This window comes from Morone saxatilis, unplaced genomic scaffold (assembly GCF_004916995.1).
Source record: "Morone saxatilis isolate NCDOM2014 unplaced genomic scaffold, NCSU_SB_2.0 Contig2, whole genome shotgun sequence".
In the NCBI taxonomy this organism is placed as follows: domain Eukaryota; kingdom Metazoa; phylum Chordata; class Actinopteri; family Moronidae; genus Morone; species Morone saxatilis.
The window spans coordinates 6,067,062-6,088,304 of record NW_023339762.1 but is presented as its reverse complement, the minus strand read 5'-3'; the positions used below and the strand labels follow the sequence as shown (position 1 = coordinate 6,088,304).

Sequence of the window (21,243 nt, the reverse complement as noted above, 5' to 3'; positions counted from 1 at the left end):
TGCCCTTTATTGTTTGTGTAGCGCCTCGTAAGGCACTGTTCTAACAGCATTCCTTAATGATGTTTCACCTTCATACAGGTAGTTACTATGGTAACGGCCCAAAACCTCCTCAAATGCCACCGCACACATAATAATAGACGGTGAATTAACAGTGTTACGAGCACTTACTATAGTGAGAAATAGTTCAAATGGTCCGCCTCTCATTCCCACAGACACTGTATCTGTATGGATTATACTGACGCCCAGTCGACTGTGCTCACTTTATTACGTGTTGTTACGCACACATTAGGCATTGTTAAAATGTGCTATTTTTTAAAGGGAGTTAATATAGGGACAATGTATTCCCTAAAAGTACAGAACACAATGACAAACAAATATTTTTATATACAATAGTGAAAGAGCAGCTTTAAAGGTTGTGATCAAAACAAAAATGTATGACATCCGCAGACTACCTTCTTGCCACTTTATGTCACGTTGTTAATTAAAGTAAATATACAGTAACTGTTATGAACACTGCTCATCTGACAGCAGACAGATGCAGCTGTTGACTCTGATTCAAGGACATTTTGTTAAATGTCTGTTGCCTTGACTCCTCTCTCCTCGCCTCCTCCACTTGCATCTCTGGTGCGAGGAGAGGAGGCGAGGAGAGAGGACTCAAGGATGTACGAACCGTGAAATGAGAAAGGCCTCTTTAGTGTAGGATTACCAGCTCTACCATTGGAGGAACATTACACCAGTATTAAAACCCAGAGCTGTGAACGATCCAGCTTTCTGAAACAGTCACACAGAAAAAACAAAGAGAAGGTTTACTGTAACATCCACACTATTATCTGCTTTTCTTCTTTTATCCTTCAACCAGGGGTAAAACATTTTGTCTGAATGTTTACTGAATGTGTTTGTACAGCGATTGATATCTGTTTAATGTTGTCTTGTTGTTTGTTTTTCCCTGAACCCCATTTTGTCTCTCATGTATTACCATTACATTGCAGTCACAGAGCTCAGCTTCAGCTGTTCTTTGAAACCACTCACCTCTTGGTTTGATTTGTACATCAGGCACCAAAACGTTGTATCATTAGTTACACTCACCTGTAATGAGGCTGCTGCACATTTTTCCTTTTAATTTAAATTCTACATTTAAATGATAAATGGTTACATTTCATCTGGCTCGGGAGACAATTTAATAATTTGAAATAAACTGGGTTGATCAAAACATGTGAGTGTTTTATGTATTGTTGTTGTTGTTAGTTTTTGTTTATTTGATTAAAGGGTCGATAACTCCGGCCCACAGTCCAACACAGTATGTGGCTGTAATGGTCACCACTCACATGTTAAAAGCTAAAGGGAGCTGTGGCCCAGTGTGCTCTGCGGGGGGAGGGGCCGCGGTCACATGGGTCTATCAAACCTGTGAACAGCTGATCGTGACATCACTCGTCAACATGGCGGACTGGAACAGAGGTATTGTTTGTGACACGTCTTCAGCTCTTCATGTTCAGACATTTAAGTGCTAATTAATGAGTGTCACCGCCGGGTGGAGGAGGTTGTTCGGTGTCAGGGTCCGTAGTTACTTCACTTACAGCCGGACGCGAGTGTGAAGCGGAGCTAGCAGGGTAACTAGCTGAAGAGGTGATCTGTTCAGTGGAGATTAGTGTCGCTGTCCTCTTCAGACACGTCTCAACTAACTATGAACACACGGGTTTAGTTTAGAAACTGATGGTGGTTAAACAGGTTGTGTTTTTCTCCCGCAAGCTAGGGACAAGCTGATATTTAACGTGTGCGCATAGTTACATCTAACGTTAAGAGGATAAAGTTAACGTTTAGTAAATAATGTATGTTAGTGACAAAGTCGGCTTTATTGTTGTGTCTGAATTGTAGAAACCAAAGTCAAGCCCAACCAGTCGTCGTCTGAGGGGATTTTAACTTGAGGGAAACACAATTTGAAGGCAGACAGACTTAAATAACACCACATTGAAACAATACTGTGAGCTCAAAACTTCACTACCAACTCGACTATAACTCGCCTGATTGTGAACATACCTAACGTTACTTTGGTTTGTTATAAACGTGAGAAATGGATACCGACACTGGTTACTAGTTGTAATTAATTCAGTTGCTAGGGGCGGATCTCAACATTGTACTTATAATCGATTTAAAACCTTTAAAATCAGACTCCTCAGTCTCTGTCAGTCTGCTGCTCCTGACTGAGACAACATACACAGATAGATATAGATACATACATACATAACGTTATTTAATTAGTTCAGTTGACGTCTTGTACTGTCAATACTACCGCGAAACTAGGAGCGCTAGAGACCCTGAAGACCCCCGTTAAAACCCTTATGTGTGAGTTTATATTACAATATGGCGACTGCGCAGACGCAGGTCTCATTGAGAGGCGCTGTCGTCGTTCCCGCTGACTGCTAATGCTAGCATTAAAAATTAAATTAAAATATAGCGAACTGTTATCTAACTTAGTTAAATTACAGCTACAAAAGCCTTACAACGTGATAGCAACAGATGTGATTAACGTTTAAATATCTTCCTCGTTTGCTGTTTCACTGAAGGACTGTTGGTCCTGAACCGTTTAAAATCACTGCTAACATATTTTCTTCTAACAATAATATGTTTTTGTTTTACCTAACAATAGATATCGCCCACTGGCACTTGGCCGGTCCTTCTAGGTTATAATCCTCAATTAATATCGAGCTTTCTGTCTGTGCTGGTTAATGGAGGAGAGGCTTTCTTGAATCTTTGTTTTACAGTCAAATTAATTTCCCGCCGAAAGTGTCGATGGCGTCCCAGCAGGACTCCGACGTTAACTCCTTCAGAGAGACACAGTGGCCCCTGTTAGCTGAGCAGTCTACATACTGTCAGAAGATATACCCAGGACTGCAGAGACACATCCACCGTGGTGTGTGTTTGTTAAAGCCCCACACAGCAGAGGACAGGAGCAGCATTCAAACTGTACTCTTAGCACCGTTGTTTTATTAACTTAACCTATATTACAATATGGCGGCCGTTGTGGCGTTGCTAACGTTACCATTAAATCACTGCTCTTGCAAGTGCTAACAGTGAGCTTAAATCGCCTAAAGTAATAAAAAAAAATGCCTTTTCAACATAGCAAACAAAGTTAATCGCAAAGTTATAACTACTAACGCTTTACAACGTGTGAACATGAAGGCAAACAATCTCTTCCTCCTTTTGCTGGCCCTTACAACCCACTCAAGGATTTAAGGATTTACGTTTAAAATCACTGCTCTAACATATATAACGTTAAGTTATATTAGTTCTTAACAATAATACGTTTTTGTAAAGTCACCAAGTTTGGCTTACCTCTAGATGTCGCACTTGGCCAGTCCTTCCAGATTATAATACTCAATTTATGTCCACTGCTGTCTGTGTGTGCTGGTTAATGGAGGAGAGGCTGGTGCATCGTTTGTTTTACAGTCAAATTAATTCCCCGCCGAAAGTGTCGATGATGGAGAGAGAGAGAGAGAGAGGCTGATCCACTGGCTAACACAGCTCTACTGTATTAAAGACACAAATCCACCAATCAGGAACCTCGGCTCACACTTTTTATTTTTTAAACGTTTCCAGTTTGAATTTGATTATTAAAATGTCTGTAAAAACAGTTAAATTGCAGAACAATAGCTTTTAATTTTAAGTATTAATGTCAATTTTAAATGTTTACAACTTTATCGCGACTTTAGCACTAGTCATACAAGAGGTCAAGTTTATGGCTGTAGATTTGATATTATAAGATATGGAGCCCATAAGTTATTTATGTATAAATTTCACATTTGTAAATTAATAGTAGGAATCTAACCACATAACCTATTGAGGAATTAACACAGAAACATAATATCTACAACAGGTGTTAAAGTCAACACTTTAACCGCTGTTTCATTTCTCATCTAACGTGTTGGTGTGTTTCCAGGTCATGGCTCGGTGGACGACATGTTGGATGCTGAAAACAAACGGCTGGCTGAGAACCTGGCCACCAAAGTCTCCAGACTGAAATCCGTGAGTGACAACCACCAATTACTCTCTTCATGTGACACTGATATGAATCAGGAAAGGGGTACACGGATTGTAAATTAGTGATATGGGGCTTTATAAATGCCTTTATGTTCTCTCATCTGTCTGTAGTTTGATACTGAGATGATGGGAAGATTAATTCGATGTCATTAACTAATTTATTTTCTAAAAACTGATAAACTTAAGTGTAAGAACCTGCCATTTTAACTTTTAATCATCTGTCCTGTCTCTGAATCTGACAGCTGGCGTATGACATCGACAGAGAGGCTGATGATCAGAATGACTATCTGGACAACATGGTGAGTGAAGCAATATAAAAGAATACAATTAGCCTTTGTTTTTGTTTTATTTCAGGCCACGTCCTTGGAAAGAGCTGCTTTCTAATTGACTAAGGTCCAGCTGCGGCCTTGCAGACGCTCCTACAAACATGCCCCCTACAAACTACACAGCAATTACCACTATTTGTTAGTGCCCCTCCACTTTGTGACTTTTGGTTTGAGCTGTCTGACAAAAGTCAAGACAATCTAGTTTCTGCATTATTTTTTCACTTATTCACTGGGACATCAGTCTGCAAGTTGCTAGTTTTTAATAAAGAGAGAGAGAGAGAGATGCTGTGAAATCATTGGTTATCAATCAATCCATAATGGTGGTCCCTGAACACAGGGACGCCAAATGTGCTTCATATTAGATTTACTTAACAAAAAGTGCTAGAGAAATTTTAAAAAAGAAGTGAGAGAAAGTCTGAGTCTGTGTGGATTGGTACAATTGATAAAATAGTCTGTCAAAAAGACTTTAAATAAGGCTGCTGGTGATCTACAGACACTTCCACAGGACTCCTCTGGATTTTAACACATCGTTTAAATAAGTGAAGGGACGTTCTAGCTAAAATGGGGTGTAAAATAACAGATCATCTTCTCTTCAGTTTATAAAAGACCCTTCACAATTTTCCTCCCTCTTCCCTTTTACCTTTCAGGACTCAAACTTCATGAGTGCGACAGGTCTGCTGAGCGGCAGCGTGAAACGTTTCTCCACCATGGTCCGATCCGGCAGAGACAACCGCCGCATCCTTTGCTATGTCTCTGTGGGCCTGGTCCTGCTCTTCTTCCTGCTTTACTACATGGTCTCCAGGATTCAACGCTGACTGGAAAAGCGGATCACCAAGGAGCTGGTCCTGATGTGGAGCTCAGGCTGTAGACTCTGACATTATAATCATCTCTGTGATTCTCCTGCACAGGAGACGACTTTTTATACTGCACCAAAGTGACGAAACAAACAGGAAGCAGACAGGAAACAAACAGGAAGCAGACAGAAAGCATTTTGTTGAATTGAATTTGAGTTGAATTGTTGAACTGGGCAGCGGGGAGTGTCGGCCAGCTCAACAGGGGAAATGCTGGTGTTTATAACCTGGACTTCCACACTTTACTTTCCACTTGCCACCGCCTTTGTACCTCCCTGTAATGTGGTCCTACCGTCCCAATATGGTCAAATAGAAGGTGGGGCCTGAATACGGCTCAGGTGGGAGTGTAGCCCACCACAGTTGAGTGTGATAGGCCTATGAACCTGTCAAGACAAACCTGCCCCACAACACGCTTTCATTACAGTGTACACAGTGGCTGTGTCTCCGTTCCAGACTGCACAATAATTTATTTAAAGAATGTGTTGAGTTGTAGCTTGTCTGTTCAAACTGCAGAAGTGAAATTCTCCAAAATATATTCTACAGACTAACGAAATTGAGAGAGAAAAATTTAGAGTGCTGTTTTATGTACGCTCGCATATCAGTGCACAAAGGAAATGAAGGAGTCGTTCCTCCAGAGCCGCAGAAACTCAAATTGAGTTTGATGGCAACATAGCTACAGAAATGTTGAGGTGAAAAATATGAAACCACTGTAAAACATTGTATGAATAAATTAATTGTAATTGGCAGTGTTATTCCAAAGTCAAAGTTTGATTGACATAGAGGTACATATTTTATTATTTTCTGCCGGTATGAAACAGAAAAAAAAAAAAAGAAGTTTAGTATACAAATGGCAAAAACACTGATATATGACAGTTAACATATTATACGCACGGTCTGCCCATTTGTATGTAGTGTGGAATTTGGACCATTTGGACACAGCAGGTGACAATCTGCTGGTGTGAGAAGGAAGTGACGTGGCCACCGGCTGTTTGCTGGTATTCAGTGTGCCAGGTGATATCACTGAGTTTAAGGATTGTCAACCAACTGTTTAATCCTCCTGCCCTTTTCTTTAACATCTGTATATGTTAACAAAAGTTTGTGTTAGCAGGTAGCTTCTGTAAATGTCTAATGAATCTTTATTGACACCGCAGTTCATTGACAGGAGATACCCACACCAAATATTGTAACGTGATTCTGTTTTTCCTGTTCCCTTTTAATAATTCATCTTAAATGTTTAGGCCTGTTCTGTTTATGGTTTACATAGGGCTGTTTTATATCATAACATTTTGTATTTTTTATTCCACATTCAGTCGGTCTGCTCAGCAAATCACGGCTGAGACGGGAGGAGATTAAAGAGGGTTCAAAAGAGTTTCCTTTCTCTATGTGTTTACATTCCAGCTGTCTGGACTGTTAATCAGCCACAGCCAACATTTAATACTATTCTTAATACACATGTAATACATGGTTTTAATTGCTTAATGCTCCTTTTTTACATGATATATTTAGTTTCAGGGCATTATGTGAGGTATGGTAGACATAATTTATGACTGGCACTTTTACAGTCTTCAATAAAAGAGGTGTATATTTTTATTTTCATAATCGTAGTATGACTTTAAGAAAATTATAAAGATTTTATTTTGATAACCATATGAGAATATATTATAATTCAATAAAAGCTCCTACAGGACAGATTTCAATATCACATCAGTGTCATTTTAAATGAAACTGTTAATTGTCCCTATTACCCACATATTGTTGTACCTTAGACACGGCTGTATTTCAGAAATACTGAATTCATGTACCCGTGTCTCACTTCAAATCTTATTATAATTTAGATTTTTTAACGGTCATAGTTGTGTACATTTGATTTCCCAACATAAAGCTCTAACTGCTGTTTCTAACCCCGATTGATTGGGAAGTATAGTATCTCAGACTTTGTCTTAAAGTATAATGAAAGATGAAAAACATATATGGAATTGCCCTTTAAATGTATCACTTTATCTTATTCTTGCTATTATATACTGTTTATATTATTAATATGTATGCCATGTGTACGTTTTAGTTAGAGAATGCAAACTAACCCACATACACATCATGTTGTATTCCCTACTTCCTCTCAGAACTTTTTCACCATGGTATGTTCACTTGAAATCACAGGCAGTGAAACAAATGTTCTTCATCAGAAATAAGTTTATGAGTCAGTTCTGCGGTTCAGTAAATAAAAACAAATATAATCTTCAAACGAATGGAAACACAATGTTGTGTTGATATTATATTGAAAGTGTGATGATTGCCTGTACATAGATGATCAGGCTCCTGTCTGTGTGTAGCTATGGGTATCAGCCACAGTGTGTCGCTTCGGCTCCGCTCGTGTTCTTTCGGCAGTCTCCGCTGCATCTCTTTCCTGACTTCATGAAAAACAAACAGCCGAGCAGCCGTCCTCTCTCCGGATTTGTCCGCCGGGTTCCCTGACGTTTCCTTAAATGTCCTAAATACTCTTGATTTTTACCGGTCATTGTTAGCGGGTCCCGTGTTTGCGGCTCCTCTCCGGCTCGTCCCCGGCTCGTCCCCGGCTCGGCTCCGCTCGGACCCCGCTCTGCTCGTCCACACTCGGCTCTTGTCGTCAGGCGGAAGAATGGACGAGGCGGACTCGGCCACGAAGGCACTCGGGCTGGATGAACCGCCCATCGGCATGCAGCCGGTGGACGGCTCGGATACCGAGTCGGAGGCCGAAGTCACCACGATGGCTGTGATGGGCGAACCGGGAAACATCGACATGGGAGCCGAGTCCCTGCCGAACCCAGACGAGGCCGAGGCTGCATTTGCAGGCAAGGCGGGCTTTAGCTAGCAGCAGGCCGGGGTGGCGCTAAAACACAAAGTGTGATGATAATGATGCTAGTGCCTGTAGCTTCACTCAGTGTCAACACGAGGAGGACGCAGACGCCTGGTTCATGTGTCTGATCGATTACAGTGCATCAGGAAGGATTCACACACATAACTGCACAGCCTTTCAAGAAGCACAACAACCATGGTGGTTGCTACATAGCAGTAATACTGCTGTTGCCAGACTCCGTTCAGTTATGGTGCAGTTTAAAGCTATTTATCCTACCGATAGCACATACCGCACAGATGTTACACCGCGTATATTCAGTTTACTAAGTGAGCGCATGTCTCCATATTCGGCTCTGACAGACATCATTAAGCCCCTATGCAACCTTAAAATTACAACTCATAGAGTTGGTTTCCACTGCTGGCCCACTGCCCACCACAGTGTGTTAACTGGTGGGTGAGTATAGTTGACTGGATAGGATTAACCGTGTGTAAAGTCTATGTTTTACTGACATCACACATTTATTTTAATGTAGTGTGATGAGAAATGCTAATAATGTAACATTCATATCTTAGGAAAATAAATTCTGCTTTAGATTTCTCCCACTGCCACATTGATGTCTGAAATATTGATCAGCTCAATAGGCATTCATTGTAACTTCCATCACTATGCAGTCTACTGACAGTGACATCAGCTAAAATGTTTGATTAGTGATTTTCCTTACTTTAACATATTTTGGCATATATGTTATTACATAAGGTCTTCTGATTCTGATATTTATCGTTTTCCATATTGCCCTGTGTAGCACTACATGCTGTTATAACACTGGGGTTTGGATATTTTATCTTTACATTACTGGATTACTGTAGTAGCTATAATGCAGTGGACCTACTGAAGATGTATGTGATTATAAAATATTTGTATTTCTTGACTTCGAACAGAGGTGACGGCTGTGACGGTGGCAGACGTTCAAGCGGAGGACAATGTCTTTACCACAACGGTTGCCACATCAGGAAGTCTCCCTGAACACATGCTGGTAGATAGACAACACACACTGATGGTCACGCTACTGCACATGCTCAGTGTCACCCTGTATGAACAGTCTGCTGATTTGTTCTCTTGGTTAAACTCTGGAAACTTGACTGGTGCAAATTAATATCGGTAACAAGTGAAACTGAACTCGTAATTTCTAAAAGCACACTTGTTAATTGAAGGCACCATTAAAGTGATAAACTGTATAAAATAACTACCTGACCGTTTAAAAGAGAGTGAGAGATTCACCACTTTCCGATAAATGGTACTCATATTGTCAAATGAACAGCGAGGAGGACCAGCGTGCACCTGTGTATGGTTGTGGTTTAGTTCCATCAGAAATGGTACTGACACACTGCTGTTAAAGCTTAAATTGAAACAGTGCACACTGCCATCTGCTGGTAAAACAATGTGTTTGCATCTGAATCTTTCTCAGCCACAGACGTTCAGATGTAGCAGTTTGAAAACGTGTGTACATTAATTACTCTTAGTATTTTGTATTAGCAATCAGTAATTTGTATCCTCAAATGACTCATGTCTCTTGTGCATAATTGGTGTTCCCAAGAGCTGCAGGTGCTGATCTGCTGATTTAGAGAACTTGCAACTTATTTCTTTCAGTTTGATTTCACTCCTTAGTAATGGTGGTTGAGAGCATTTGTTTAGCTCTTAAAGGTCCCAAAATGTGTTCAACCTCTTAATGGAAACCTAGAAAAACCCCTAAAGGCCCTCTGGAACCTCACTGGGCTCTCTGTGCTACCAGTTCTAGTAAGCTGAGCCTGCTTATATCGGCACCATCTTTGTAGGTGTAGATAAACACTGTTTGTGTGTGTGTGTGNNTGAAGACAAACAGACTGAAGGAGAGGCCCCCTATCGACTGGGACTGACCTATCAGAGTGCAGGAGACCTAGAGTACCTGAGTGTGTGTGTGTGGTGTGTGTGTGTCACACAGAGTGGAAGGACTACCCTCCAGCTGAGTGAAGGTCTTAGTACCCAGAAGGCCACTTTGATTGTGGTTCACACTGACGGCAGCATTGTGGAGGCTGGCCTCAAGTCTGCTGCTGCCATCGCATCAGGTACGTGTGTGTGTGTGTGTGTGTTAATGTCTCTGGGGTGTCCATATTGAACAAATTAGATCGTTGACTGACTATTTGATTTTATTGGTTCTTCTAAACTGGTTTAAATTCCAACTGAAACGTTGTCATAGCAACAAGTCCTCAAGCCTAGACCTACTAAAACTGCAGACTTATCAACTGTTAGCTAGATCATGACCAAGGCTTTTTGCTTGTTTCGTCCTCCTGTGCATCCCTCAGGCCCACAGACTCCGCCCACCCCTTTGACTCCACCCCAAGAGAAAGACTCGTGTTCCAAGTACAACTGGGACCCCTCGGTCTACAACAACGAGCTGCCGGTCCGCTGCAGGAACACTAGTGGAGTCCTCTACAAGAGCCGACTGGGATCAGGTGATCAACACAAAGTCACCATGCCCGATTTCAATGAATTAAATGAATATAATAGTTTTCATTTTCTTGCTTTAATCCCTGTATTATAAGTGTCTGACAGCATTACTTAAAGGATCCCTACAGAGATAGACCTTTTTGTTAATGCGTAAGATCATTTTTGTTTAACCAGAAACAGCTCTCACTCACCACCAGACTCAACACAGATCCTCGTAAAACACACTTCATTTGAACAACATAATAAAACTCACCAAAACCGTCTTTGTTATTCTTTTCCTTGTCCCAACAACCACCAACTCACCGATGTAGATGAGAAAAGAAACAGCCCCTATATCACTCTGCTCAAAGCCAACAGTTTCACTGGCAGAGAAACCAAGCACAGAGAAGCTCAGTTACAACACACACAGAGCGAGTGTAACGTCAGGTCACCACAACTCCGCTATCTCTTTACATAGCAGTTGCTGCTATATTAATGTTTTAAATCTCACACGGTACAGTGTAAAGTTTGAGAACCGTTGGCCTAAGAGAACATGAATCAGACCGTTAATGTAATTACCCACTTCACTACTCTATCGTACTGCGTTCTTTGAGTAATTTGTCTTGTTATCACCCACACTGACAGTGTTGTGTTGTGTTCAGGTGGTAAAGGTCGCTGCATCAGACACAACCAGCAGTGGTACACTCCCACTGAGTTTGAAGGTCTGGCAGGAAGAGCGAGCAGCAAAGACTGGAAGAGGAGTATCAGATACGCTGGCAGACCTCTGCTCTGCCTCATACAGGTACCTCTGCAATATTTCTGTCTATCTACACTGTCCTAATGCTGTACTATTTTACCACACTTAGTACTACATAAAGAACTTCTTCAATCTGCATGCAGATCAACTCATTATGACCAAAAGGTCAAGTTTAACCGTGTGTGTGTGTGTCTGTGTGTGCGTAGGAGCGTATCCTGAACCCCCACGCGGCGTCCTGTACCTGTGCAGCCTGTTGTGATGACCTGACAGGAGTAAGTCAGCAGGACTGGTCCTGGTCCTGGACAACCTGCAGGTCCAGGGAAGAGTTTAGCTCAGGAAGCAGAGTCAAGGAAGAAGATCGTGTTTTTTCAGTGAGCTAACAAGTGATGAAATAAGTCATAAGTTAGTTAGTTGATTAGTTATTAGTGAGAGTGTTGGTCATTTCTTGTTAAATATTCAAACATGTTCTGCTCAGTGTTTCCAGATTGGGTTTTCCACCCAGTTGGGCTGTTTTTGAAACTCGATTGAAGCTTTCAGCTAAATAAAAGTTGTAAGTCACATTATAATCGATTAATAGTGGATTGGCAGTCTGCGGTCTGAGTTCAATAGACTCGACACAGAGTGACCCATAATAACTGGTGGCCGACAAGTGTAATTTCATCACAAATAACACAAATAGAGTTCAAATTACAATTTGGTGACAAAGTCATAGCTGTGTGTTAAAGCCTCATTTGTTCATGACTTTTTCTGTTTAAAAGGAGATAGTTTTCATTATTGTAATTTTGGGCTTCTAAAGAAGACTGAAGGTGCATCTTAACCAAATGCTTTATTTTATTCTTAGACTCAGTCACAGAACAATAGGAAAGCCCCTGATGATTATTACATAATAATAATATAATTCTATAATTTTCTACACTGTTTCTGGGAGCAGTTTCTATGACCTGATCTCTTGATCTGTTTGAACCTGTTTGTGTTGTCAGACTGAACGAACGGGTTGAAGAATCACTTTGGAAACATAAGACTGATGTTTGCCGTCATTTCAATCAACTAAAGGGTTAATTGATCAGTTAAAAGCATGGTTGTTATTCCGAAACATCTGATCAGTGGACAGCAGGCAGATCGAGTTTGTGTTTGTCTTATTCTCCTGTTCTTCTCCTCTCTCTTCAGTGTCCAAAGGAAACAGACTCCATGGCCGCTGAAAACATCAGTATGGTAAATGTAATCTTTATTTCTGTAACTGAGACCTCATAATCCCAACCTGTTTTTCGACTGCTCTGTATTTGGATTCATTACCTGAATAATAGGCTTTGTCTTTATCTCAGGTTGCATTGTAATGAAATTTCAATATGCCAATTAGGTATGGATTACTGATAGACTGAAACATCAGGGGTCAGTTTCAGGAGATATCTTAGACTGGTCTGTAGCGTTAGGTCAGTCTTGATTTTGATTTAGATTAGTCCGATAAATTATTTAAATTAATTAGTTTCACAAAAATAAGACTACCTCAGATGATCAGAATGACAAACTGCTTTAATCTGCTCACCTTGCTTTTCCCTTCTTCCTGTTCTCTCTTACACACACCTACACCTCTGGTCACTTCCTGCACACACACTTCCTTGCTCCACCTCTTTCTGATTCTCTCTCCAGGTGTGTGTTTGCTCCGTTAATCTTTTTTATGTCAGCAGAATGTTTTATAAAGCTGCCTAAAGTCCCGCCCCTTTTTGCGCTGTGCTCCAATAAGAGTTGAGCAAGCCTCAGTCAACTTTCTCCTTTCCTGTACTTAAATATGCTATGTGCTAGGCTTGTCTATATTGAAAAGGCAACTATAGTCACATCGTGTTTTTGTATTCTTTGATCAGAGTTAGTTTCTGGTTGAAATCGTTTCACCAGTATTAGACAAATGTCTTGTATGGCTGCTTGTGTTTAGGCAACATATTTGGCGTTATCACTGTTGTTGGACGTTGTGTTGATTTCCTCGCTCTCTCCGTCTCCTATCTGCAGACTGGTCCAGTCCGCCTCTTCGTCCCATACAAGAGACGGAAGAAGGATAATGAGCCTCCGATCACCCCTCCCAAAAAGGAACTTCCAGCCACCAAAAACATCACACTGGCCCCGGGCACAACATGTACGTCAGGTGACCTCAGTCTGATGTGTGACTGGAGGAGGATGGAGCCTCAGTGTTACACAGCATGACGGGAAAAGATAGTTTGTGTTTGTTAAATCCGTTGAAAATAACCCTAAATTGCCCCTGAATTCAATACAATATTGAATTATTTAAATTAATAAAATAGTGATGAATAATTGCCTGTTAAGTAGTTGGTGGTCTTCTGAATAAGACATGAAAGGTGATTGGAAGTTACTGAGTTTCCATCAGGTCTGTGGTGTGAACATTTAAACTTTGACCTCAGAAGTTACTGACCGTCCAAACACTTCTGTCCTCCCAACAGTCACGGTGTCTCCGTCAGGACAGTTCACCACCTCTGGTACCTTGACCTTTGACCGGACTCAAGCAGGCGACGCCACCGCCGCTGCCGCTGCTGCCATCATTTCAGAAGGCTCAGCGCAGAGCGAAGTGTTCGCCAGCACAGCAGGTACCATCATCACTGTGATTGTCCATCATCTGTACTACACTGGTGTATTGTGAGCTGTATCTGAGTGTCAGACATGGATGTGTCTCCAGGAGTGAATATGAAGCAGATTAGGTTTCCCTGTCCATTTTAAGAGCTTTAGGACAAGAAATAGGAGCTCAGGACGTCATAATAACCTCAAACAACGCTTGCAAGATAGTTTCCTTGAAATGTTGAGATCCTGTTCTTGTAAATATAATAAGATGGTTTCTTCATAATAATCTTTTCTCTTCATTACAAGATAGTAAGTCATTACAAAAAACAAAAAAAGCAACATGAACTCTTTCAATGTACATATTGTACAACAGTATTATTTTAAAGGTGCACTATGTAAATCACTTTGTCAGAGACTTTCTTGCCCATAACACATTTCTGGGAAAATCCAAAGGATGTGACACTTTTGAGTGCCTTCTCTTCCGCTCCCCTACAGTGTCAACAGTGTACAACACTAGCGAACATTATCTTACAAGCCTGCTAACGTCTACAAATGACTGACACCCAACACGACACAGTTTCCAAAGTCAAAGCTAACATTACTGCAAACCATGTGAAATATATTATGATATTGCGGGTTTAGCTGGCTAATGTTAGCTAATGTTAGCTTGCTTGCTAACGTGAAATTGCTAGCTAGCCAACATAGCAAAATATTGTCTTGAGTGGATAACGTCAGCTAATTGATCCAGACTCCCTGGGCTGGTGAATTGGCTGGCTTGCCCAGCTTAATGAAGCAACCAACGCCAGACCCGTGCAGCACGGCCGGCTTGCTCGCTAACGTTAGCGCTTTGTTCATTGTCTATCGTGCCAAAATACTCCCCAGCTGAGTAGAAGTGATCAGTGATACTAACTTATGTGTCATGACAGTGTTTTTAGCCAACAATAGATGATGTAACGGGACAGAGCAACGGTGTATAACTAACGATTGCTTTCTACTGGCCAAGAGTGATGCAAGCATTGGGCAACATTGAGCTCTTTAGTACAGTAGCAAAGTATCTCTCTGTTTCCTCTGAATGTTTTGCCTTCCTCCGGTCGTCCAGGATTTTTAATGTGAATGCCCTGCATCGCTACTGACCTGTAGCCTATCCATCATCCTATCCGGTGTCAGGGAAGCACCCCAGCTCCTTTCTGATTGGCTGTCATGCTGCTGTAATGAGCTCTCAAGAGAGTCCAGCGCCGTAGGTGTGAGCGCTGTGTGATTAATTTCTCTGTCCGATCCTAACCTACTCTTTAAAGGACCAATCAGAGATCTCCTGTAGCTCCTCACTCCTCCTAATACAGGGACTAACACTGAACGGCTAAATCAGAGTTATTAATGTTTCTGAGGCTAATATTTCCCCTTATGATCAGCTGGAAAACACACAAACTGATGAAAGTACATGTAACTTAAATGGGAAAAACCATTACTGATTGGATCACTACTACTATCACCGGGACTCTTCGGATTGGCTGGAAGGCTGCTGATGTCTCCATCTCACTTCTAGGAAATATGTACACACACAGCAGTGATCCAGCTGTCAGTACTGTCTCTCTGTCCTTCACCCTGAGGTTAATGAAGCACCCTGGGCCTGTGTGTGTGTGAGTGTGTGTGTGTGTGTGTGTGTAGTTAAGTCAATTGGTATGCACAGATATTCATATTCAAACTAAATCAGTCTTGAATCCACTTTGGTCTAGAACTGATTTTGACAGTTTTTCTCTCAAATGAGGTATAAAGGTGGAGCTTGGATGAAGAGGAGAAACTGATTTTAAAATGAACGAATGATGAAGCTGTCTGGTCTGATTTATTTTTATCTTGAGCTGGGGAACAGTAGAGGGCAGTGAAGTCTCTGCTGCAAATCAAACACAGTCCAGAGAATTAAAGCCAGAAGCTGTTTGGACAGATGAGACACTTCGATTCAGGACAGAAACACACAGCACAGAAACAACTGCATACATTCTTTATACAACCTGATATAATGAGAAACTGATTGACTTAAATAAAAGTGTAAGCGCTGTTTTCATATTACCTGCACTTTACAAACACAGTGGGAACTTTTTGGGGGAAGAAAAAGAAATCATAATAAAGGCAGTGTAATGAAATAAATATCTGAATAGTCTCTGTAGTATTAATGCACCCTAATTAAATCATGTTTAGTTTCTTTGATAGAGACCTGATACTTAATAATATAATGTATTTGAATCTTTACAGCAAACTGCTCGGTGCTTTACTGTGTTATCTTTGCCTAATGTTCGATCCTAGCACCGTTTTAAGACAATATTAACAAAAAATAAGAATATATTGTGCAAAAAAGTTGCAAATACTCTTTTGAAGTATTCTTTTCGTCCCTGGGTAGTAGTAGTAGTACTCACCTTTTCAGCCCTGTAAACGGTACTTCTTTGTCCCCCAAACTCCACCAGGAAGTGAGGACAGCCGCTATTTATAAACCCAGTGCTGTACTAACTGTAAACTTTTGCTTTTTAATCATAATTCTACCAAATGACATAACTCTTTCCAGAAAGTGAAAGATTTACCAGTCACACAGCAATTTCTACTTCTAGAAAATTACTGGGAAATTTTCCCAAAGAACAGAAGAAAAATAAGAGTTGGGTAAAAGTGAACTGAAAGTTGAACCCATGACATCAACTGATGACATCAACACACCTCCATTTACCTGCGAGAACACGCACGCCTTTCCCCCAGGACATGTTATATCAGAGTCTGAGATGGATGTGCAGTTATTTTTGGACTCGTCTGTTCTCAGCGGAGCCCCAAGCTGTCAGTGTACCACCACAGGAATACAAACAGACATTACAGCACGTATGTAGGTCAGCATTGAATGTATGGAGGATGCACAGACACACCTGCTCCGTTTGAGTCTACATACTTCTACAACTTCTACGTTAAATATTTGAAGGGCTGATGTAAACCTCAGAAAGTGTCACAGCAGGCGTCCAGTCGCTTTAGCTGTCAACAGACCGTAAACTGCTGCCGCTCACACTCCAGCAGCCCCGCCTTCAAGTTCTGTAGTACTGTCAGATACAATATTTGAATCTACATTAAAGTTTCAGTTTTAAATAAATATTTCAATAATAAACTCCAGCTTTAAGCAAATATTTCTTCATCAAGAGACATTTATAAACAAAATGGCTCACAAATATCTTGATAATGAAAGATGTGTCCCTATTAATGTTGTGTATTATGGTGTCTTTCTTCACTACTGTTGTCTTCAAGCAGCAGCAGTTTGTTGGTGTGGTGTATTATGGTTTCTTTGTAGGTTCACACACAGGTCATACTGTTTCTAAAGCGTCCTGGTGGCCAAGGAGTTTAAGACCATGTAATCTTCGTGTCTCTAGTTTAAATCAGAGGAAATGAGAGGAGAATGAAGACTTGGAACAAAAGCACCTGGTTTTTGCAAGTTTCTGTAGTGGCCCCTTTAATATTTGTTCTTAAGGTGTACTGAAGCAGATGCCATGACATAGTTAAGCTACAGTTTGATGTTAGAAATACAGTTGCAAGAACAAAACTTTCCACTCATATCTCAAGATATTTGATTGTAAATAGAATTATAACTATTCTCATACTCTTTTAATTCCTCTTGCCCTTTCCTTTGTTTCTATTATTTTCTATGACACACTCTGCATGTGTGCTCTCTCTCCCATGCGTCTCGGCACATGGAGGCAGAAGCACCGCAAATCTAGGAAGACATCATGAGGTTATAAAGATCAGCTGTACATATGATTAGAAAAGAGCAGAGGAGCATAATCGCTTGTTGTACCAGCGCAATGGAAAATATAATGCCGCTTGGTCAACAAGGCTGATTACGCTTGTCCTCACCTGCAAGGGCCAATGGGGAACTCCAATACTCAACTGGACCAATGGTGTACCTTCACTCACACTCAGTAATTCACTCCAGCCAAAGATGAATAATAAATCCTCCCTCTTCCTCTCTCTCAGTGCTGACGGCGTTGCCGGCACTGGCCATGGCTCCTCAGCCGGTTCAGGCCAAGATGACGGTGGCGACTGCGGCGTCCCCGTCAGCAGGGCTGGTGAGCGGGCTCGAAGTGGGGCCCGTTGGAGGGGCGGGGCCATCGGTCAGCGAGGGGCAGAAGAACACCTGGCTGTACCTGGAGGAGCTGGCCAACACACTGCTGAGCAACGTCCAGCAGCTGAAGGCTCTGATCGAACAGGCCAAAAACTCTCCAGGGGACATGGCAGGGATCAAAGGTCAGGGAGGCAGGAAGGAGGTGAGAAGACACACTAACACACACCGACATACATAATCTCAGATTCAGATCAGTAACCAGACGCATGGAAATTAAAAATGTATTACTGATAATATATTACTTTATTACTGAGTCACTGACTGTGTGTGTGTGTGTGTGTGTGTGTGTGTATGTGTGCGCGCATGCAGTGTGGACTCAGTCAGTCATTTCAGAACCAGAACTTGTTTCATCAGCCGGACGACTCAGAGGCCAAGAGGAGCACTGAAATCACAGAGATCATCATCAATGTAAGACACACACACACACCTTACAAACTTCTTGAAAGTCTTGAAAATTCCTTACTTTTTGTGAAAAGTAAACCCTAATGCAATACTCCAACACGATCTCTGAAAATCACATCTCAGCCCGTATGGTTGCTTTATATCTGTGCGTGTGCCATCCGACGACTGAAAATACCTGATGCAGATATTGAGATACTGTATGTGACGGGGACATATTTAAGCTGAAATAGTGATATTCACTCTGCAGTGACCTCTATATATGCACATGGAATATAGCACAAAAACATTTCAGACATTTGAAACAATCTAATTCACCTGAGGCTGTACTACGAAAGGAGCTGAACACACATATCTACACTCAAGGAAAGTCTGGTACTATGGTACTATGACAGTGATTAAGATGTTAGTGAGTTAGTTTATATTACAACAGTAAATTTCCAAGATTAAAGTGGTAAATTAATGAAATCTCAGAAATTGACCAATTAATTAACAGGGATTAAAGCAAGAAAGTTATCTGGGAAGAAATGTGTACAATGCATTGAATTAAGTATTATATGAGTTTAAAACTGCTCCATGCCTGAAATCAGACATGGTGCCTGATATTTTTAAGTCCTGAATTAAAATTTACTCCCTAAAGCACTGAGGCTGAAGGTCTACCTGTGTGAATGTAGTGCTACTGTTAGAATAAGAGTACAGTCAGTCGCACCAATCTGGATTCCTCTGGAAATTAAGTGTTCTGTATATAGGCCTATTCTATGTATTCCTATATTGTGAATTACTAGCGACTGCATAAAAAGCCTCTTTGTTCTTTATAACGATTAAATGGGAACTTAAATGCATTCTGGTTTTAGGAGCTGGCATAGATACTGAACTCCCTCAGACCAATCAATATCTTTTATAGAGAACATCATCGGGGTAAACTACAGGATTTGTCTCTTAACACCCAGCCCTCTGTCCTACTCTCATGTGTTCATATGCGTTCTCCTGTTCTGGTTCTGCAGCAGATGTGTGTGAACTGTGGGCGGGTGGCGATGAGTGAGTGTACAGGCTGTCACAAGGTCAACTACTGCTCCACGTTCTGTCAGAGGAAGGTAAGACCCACCTGAACGATCCTCTGGAGTAAAACTTCTTTAGAGTTGACCACTTTCTTTTCACAAAGAAAGCCTCAGTAAAAATATCTTATACAACAGTGTTCTGGCCATGATAGCCGTAACAGTGCTGCAAAAAATATCGGTTCCTCTATAGACTGCATGTGTCACAAAATTAACTCCTCATAAGTCTTCTTCAAAACAGTGTCTTTTACTAAGCACATTGTTGTCAAACACTGTTTTTCCTTCTTTGAGATGCTTATAAATCAGCAGTTATGGACACCTTATCGGGATGACAGTAAAGAGAAATGTATGCATATAAACGATCTGTAAGTCAGATTAGTTTGTTTTTTCCCTGCAGGACTGGAAGGATCATCAGCACACCTGCTGTCAGTCAGCAGGGGGCGTGGCTGTTCAGGAGGAGCCAATCACAGCCATGGACATGGACAAAGTGAAATGAGGTGTAACCCGCAATGTTCATGAAAACATGAGCAGAGAGGTCATGTGACAGGAAGCTCTCATGTGGGCAAAGAGGAGACTTTTCTGAACATATCTGTGCTGAAGACTTTAAATCTCCCTTCTGGAACTTTTATTGTGAAAGTTCCTCCTCAGACGACATGAAAAGGAGCTCTCTGATCTTCTGGGAGCCGAGCTTGTTGTATAAAAACTGCAATGACTTGGAAGTCGGGTGTGTTCCCCATTCACTTCAATATGGTCAGAATTTGTTCACAGCAGTCTCTGGTGGACATTAGAGGAACTGCAGCACTTCATCACACTTCATCACACACTGCACATGAAGGTGATCTGAACTCAATTAATATTTCAGTAAAGGTCAAAGCATTAATTTACCACCAGCATAACATGTTTCATAAAGTAAGGTAAGATGGTAAAAAGGGTTAGGGCTGGAACTAACTATTATTTTCATTATCGATTAATCTGGCAATTATTTTCTCAATTAATTTACTTAATTATTTTATTATTATTATTATTCTTATCTTCGCTCAGTGACTGTTATCTCTCTGTTGTTTTACGAAACATTGTTTTTGCTGCCCTTTTAACTGTTGTTAAGCAGATTTAAATCTCCAGAGACCGTCCTGGATAAATAAAGGTCCAACACATCAATAAAATAAAAAATGTTATTAAATTAACCCCTCCCAACCCCGTCCAATACTTAGAGATGCATTATCTGTCGTCTATTAATGGTATTGTTGCATTTATTTTTTCTTCCAGCTAAAACAGGGGTCAGCAACTTTTATTATCAAAAGAGCCATTTCTGAGTCCACCCAAAAACATAAAACATCTGTCTAGAGCCGCAAAACATATTTGAGCCTTATAATGCTAATTCCTCGCCACAGAGCAAGCGTACCGGTCAGCCAGCAGCGTTGGTGAACGCAAATGAATCGCTCAACACGCTATTAAACTCTTTATTTTCCTTCAAGACTTTTCTTGTTTTGGATTTGGAGTCAATAACTAGCCTAGTTAGGGAGACACTGCTACTGAGGTTCAGCAAAATATAGAGGAAAAGGCGCATGGTCAGGATGAAATGTATGACCACATTTTAGCTGATGAACATTTATTTATTCGGTGTGTAATTGCTACACATTTTTACAATTGGAGAATGTTAGAATGAATTTGAGCCTTAAACAATGAAAATAAATAACAAGGAGCCACTGGAGAGGGCCTCTGGGGCTAAAACAATTGTTTTTATTTTCACAGTATGTGGAAGTTTCAGTTTAAGTCTGTTTTATTATCTTGTGTACAAGATTAAATCTTCATCTCTCAGGA

General features: G+C 41.0%; 3 protein-coding genes across 5 annotated transcripts in view; 2 read left to right on the top strand and 1 right to left on the bottom strand.

The window, feature by feature from the left end:
- Positions 1–3,417, bottom strand: part of LOC118330188 (plasma membrane calcium-transporting ATPase 1-like) — a gene marked incomplete in the record, with an annotated part of 27,956 nt that extends 24,539 nt beyond the window's left edge. Inside the window, 1 exon segment of the mRNA XM_035664643.1 lies at positions 3,331–3,417.
- bet1l (Bet1 golgi vesicular membrane trafficking protein-like) lies at positions 1,384–6,911 on the top strand. 2 transcript variants are annotated; one of them, XM_035664647.1, is made up of 4 exons: positions 1,384–1,455; positions 3,935–4,020; positions 4,278–4,334; positions 5,009–6,911. In XM_035664647.1, exons 1-4 carry the CDS (start codon positions 1,437–1,439, stop codon positions 5,174–5,176), a joined length of 330 nt encoding a protein of 109 aa, XP_035520540.1. In that variant the 5' UTR covers positions 1,384–1,436; the 3' UTR covers positions 5,177–6,911. The 2 variants fall into 2 exon arrangements, with proteins under 2 accessions (XP_035520540.1, XP_035520539.1); XM_035664646.1 differs by lacking the exon at positions 1,384–1,455 and adding an exon at positions 1,526–2,908.
- On the top strand, positions 6,048–21,243 carry deaf1 (DEAF1 transcription factor; the record flags this gene model as incomplete). Of its 2 annotated transcripts, none has more annotated exon segments than XM_035664645.1 (13): positions 6,048–8,040; positions 8,984–9,078; positions 10,024–10,147; positions 10,385–10,534; positions 11,171–11,310; positions 11,472–11,537; positions 12,433–12,477; positions 13,267–13,390; positions 13,713–13,856; positions 17,821–18,110; positions 18,278–18,376; positions 19,372–19,461; positions 19,820–21,243. In XM_035664645.1, coding segments are annotated over 13 exon segments (1,659 nt in total). In that variant the 3' UTR covers positions 19,919–21,243.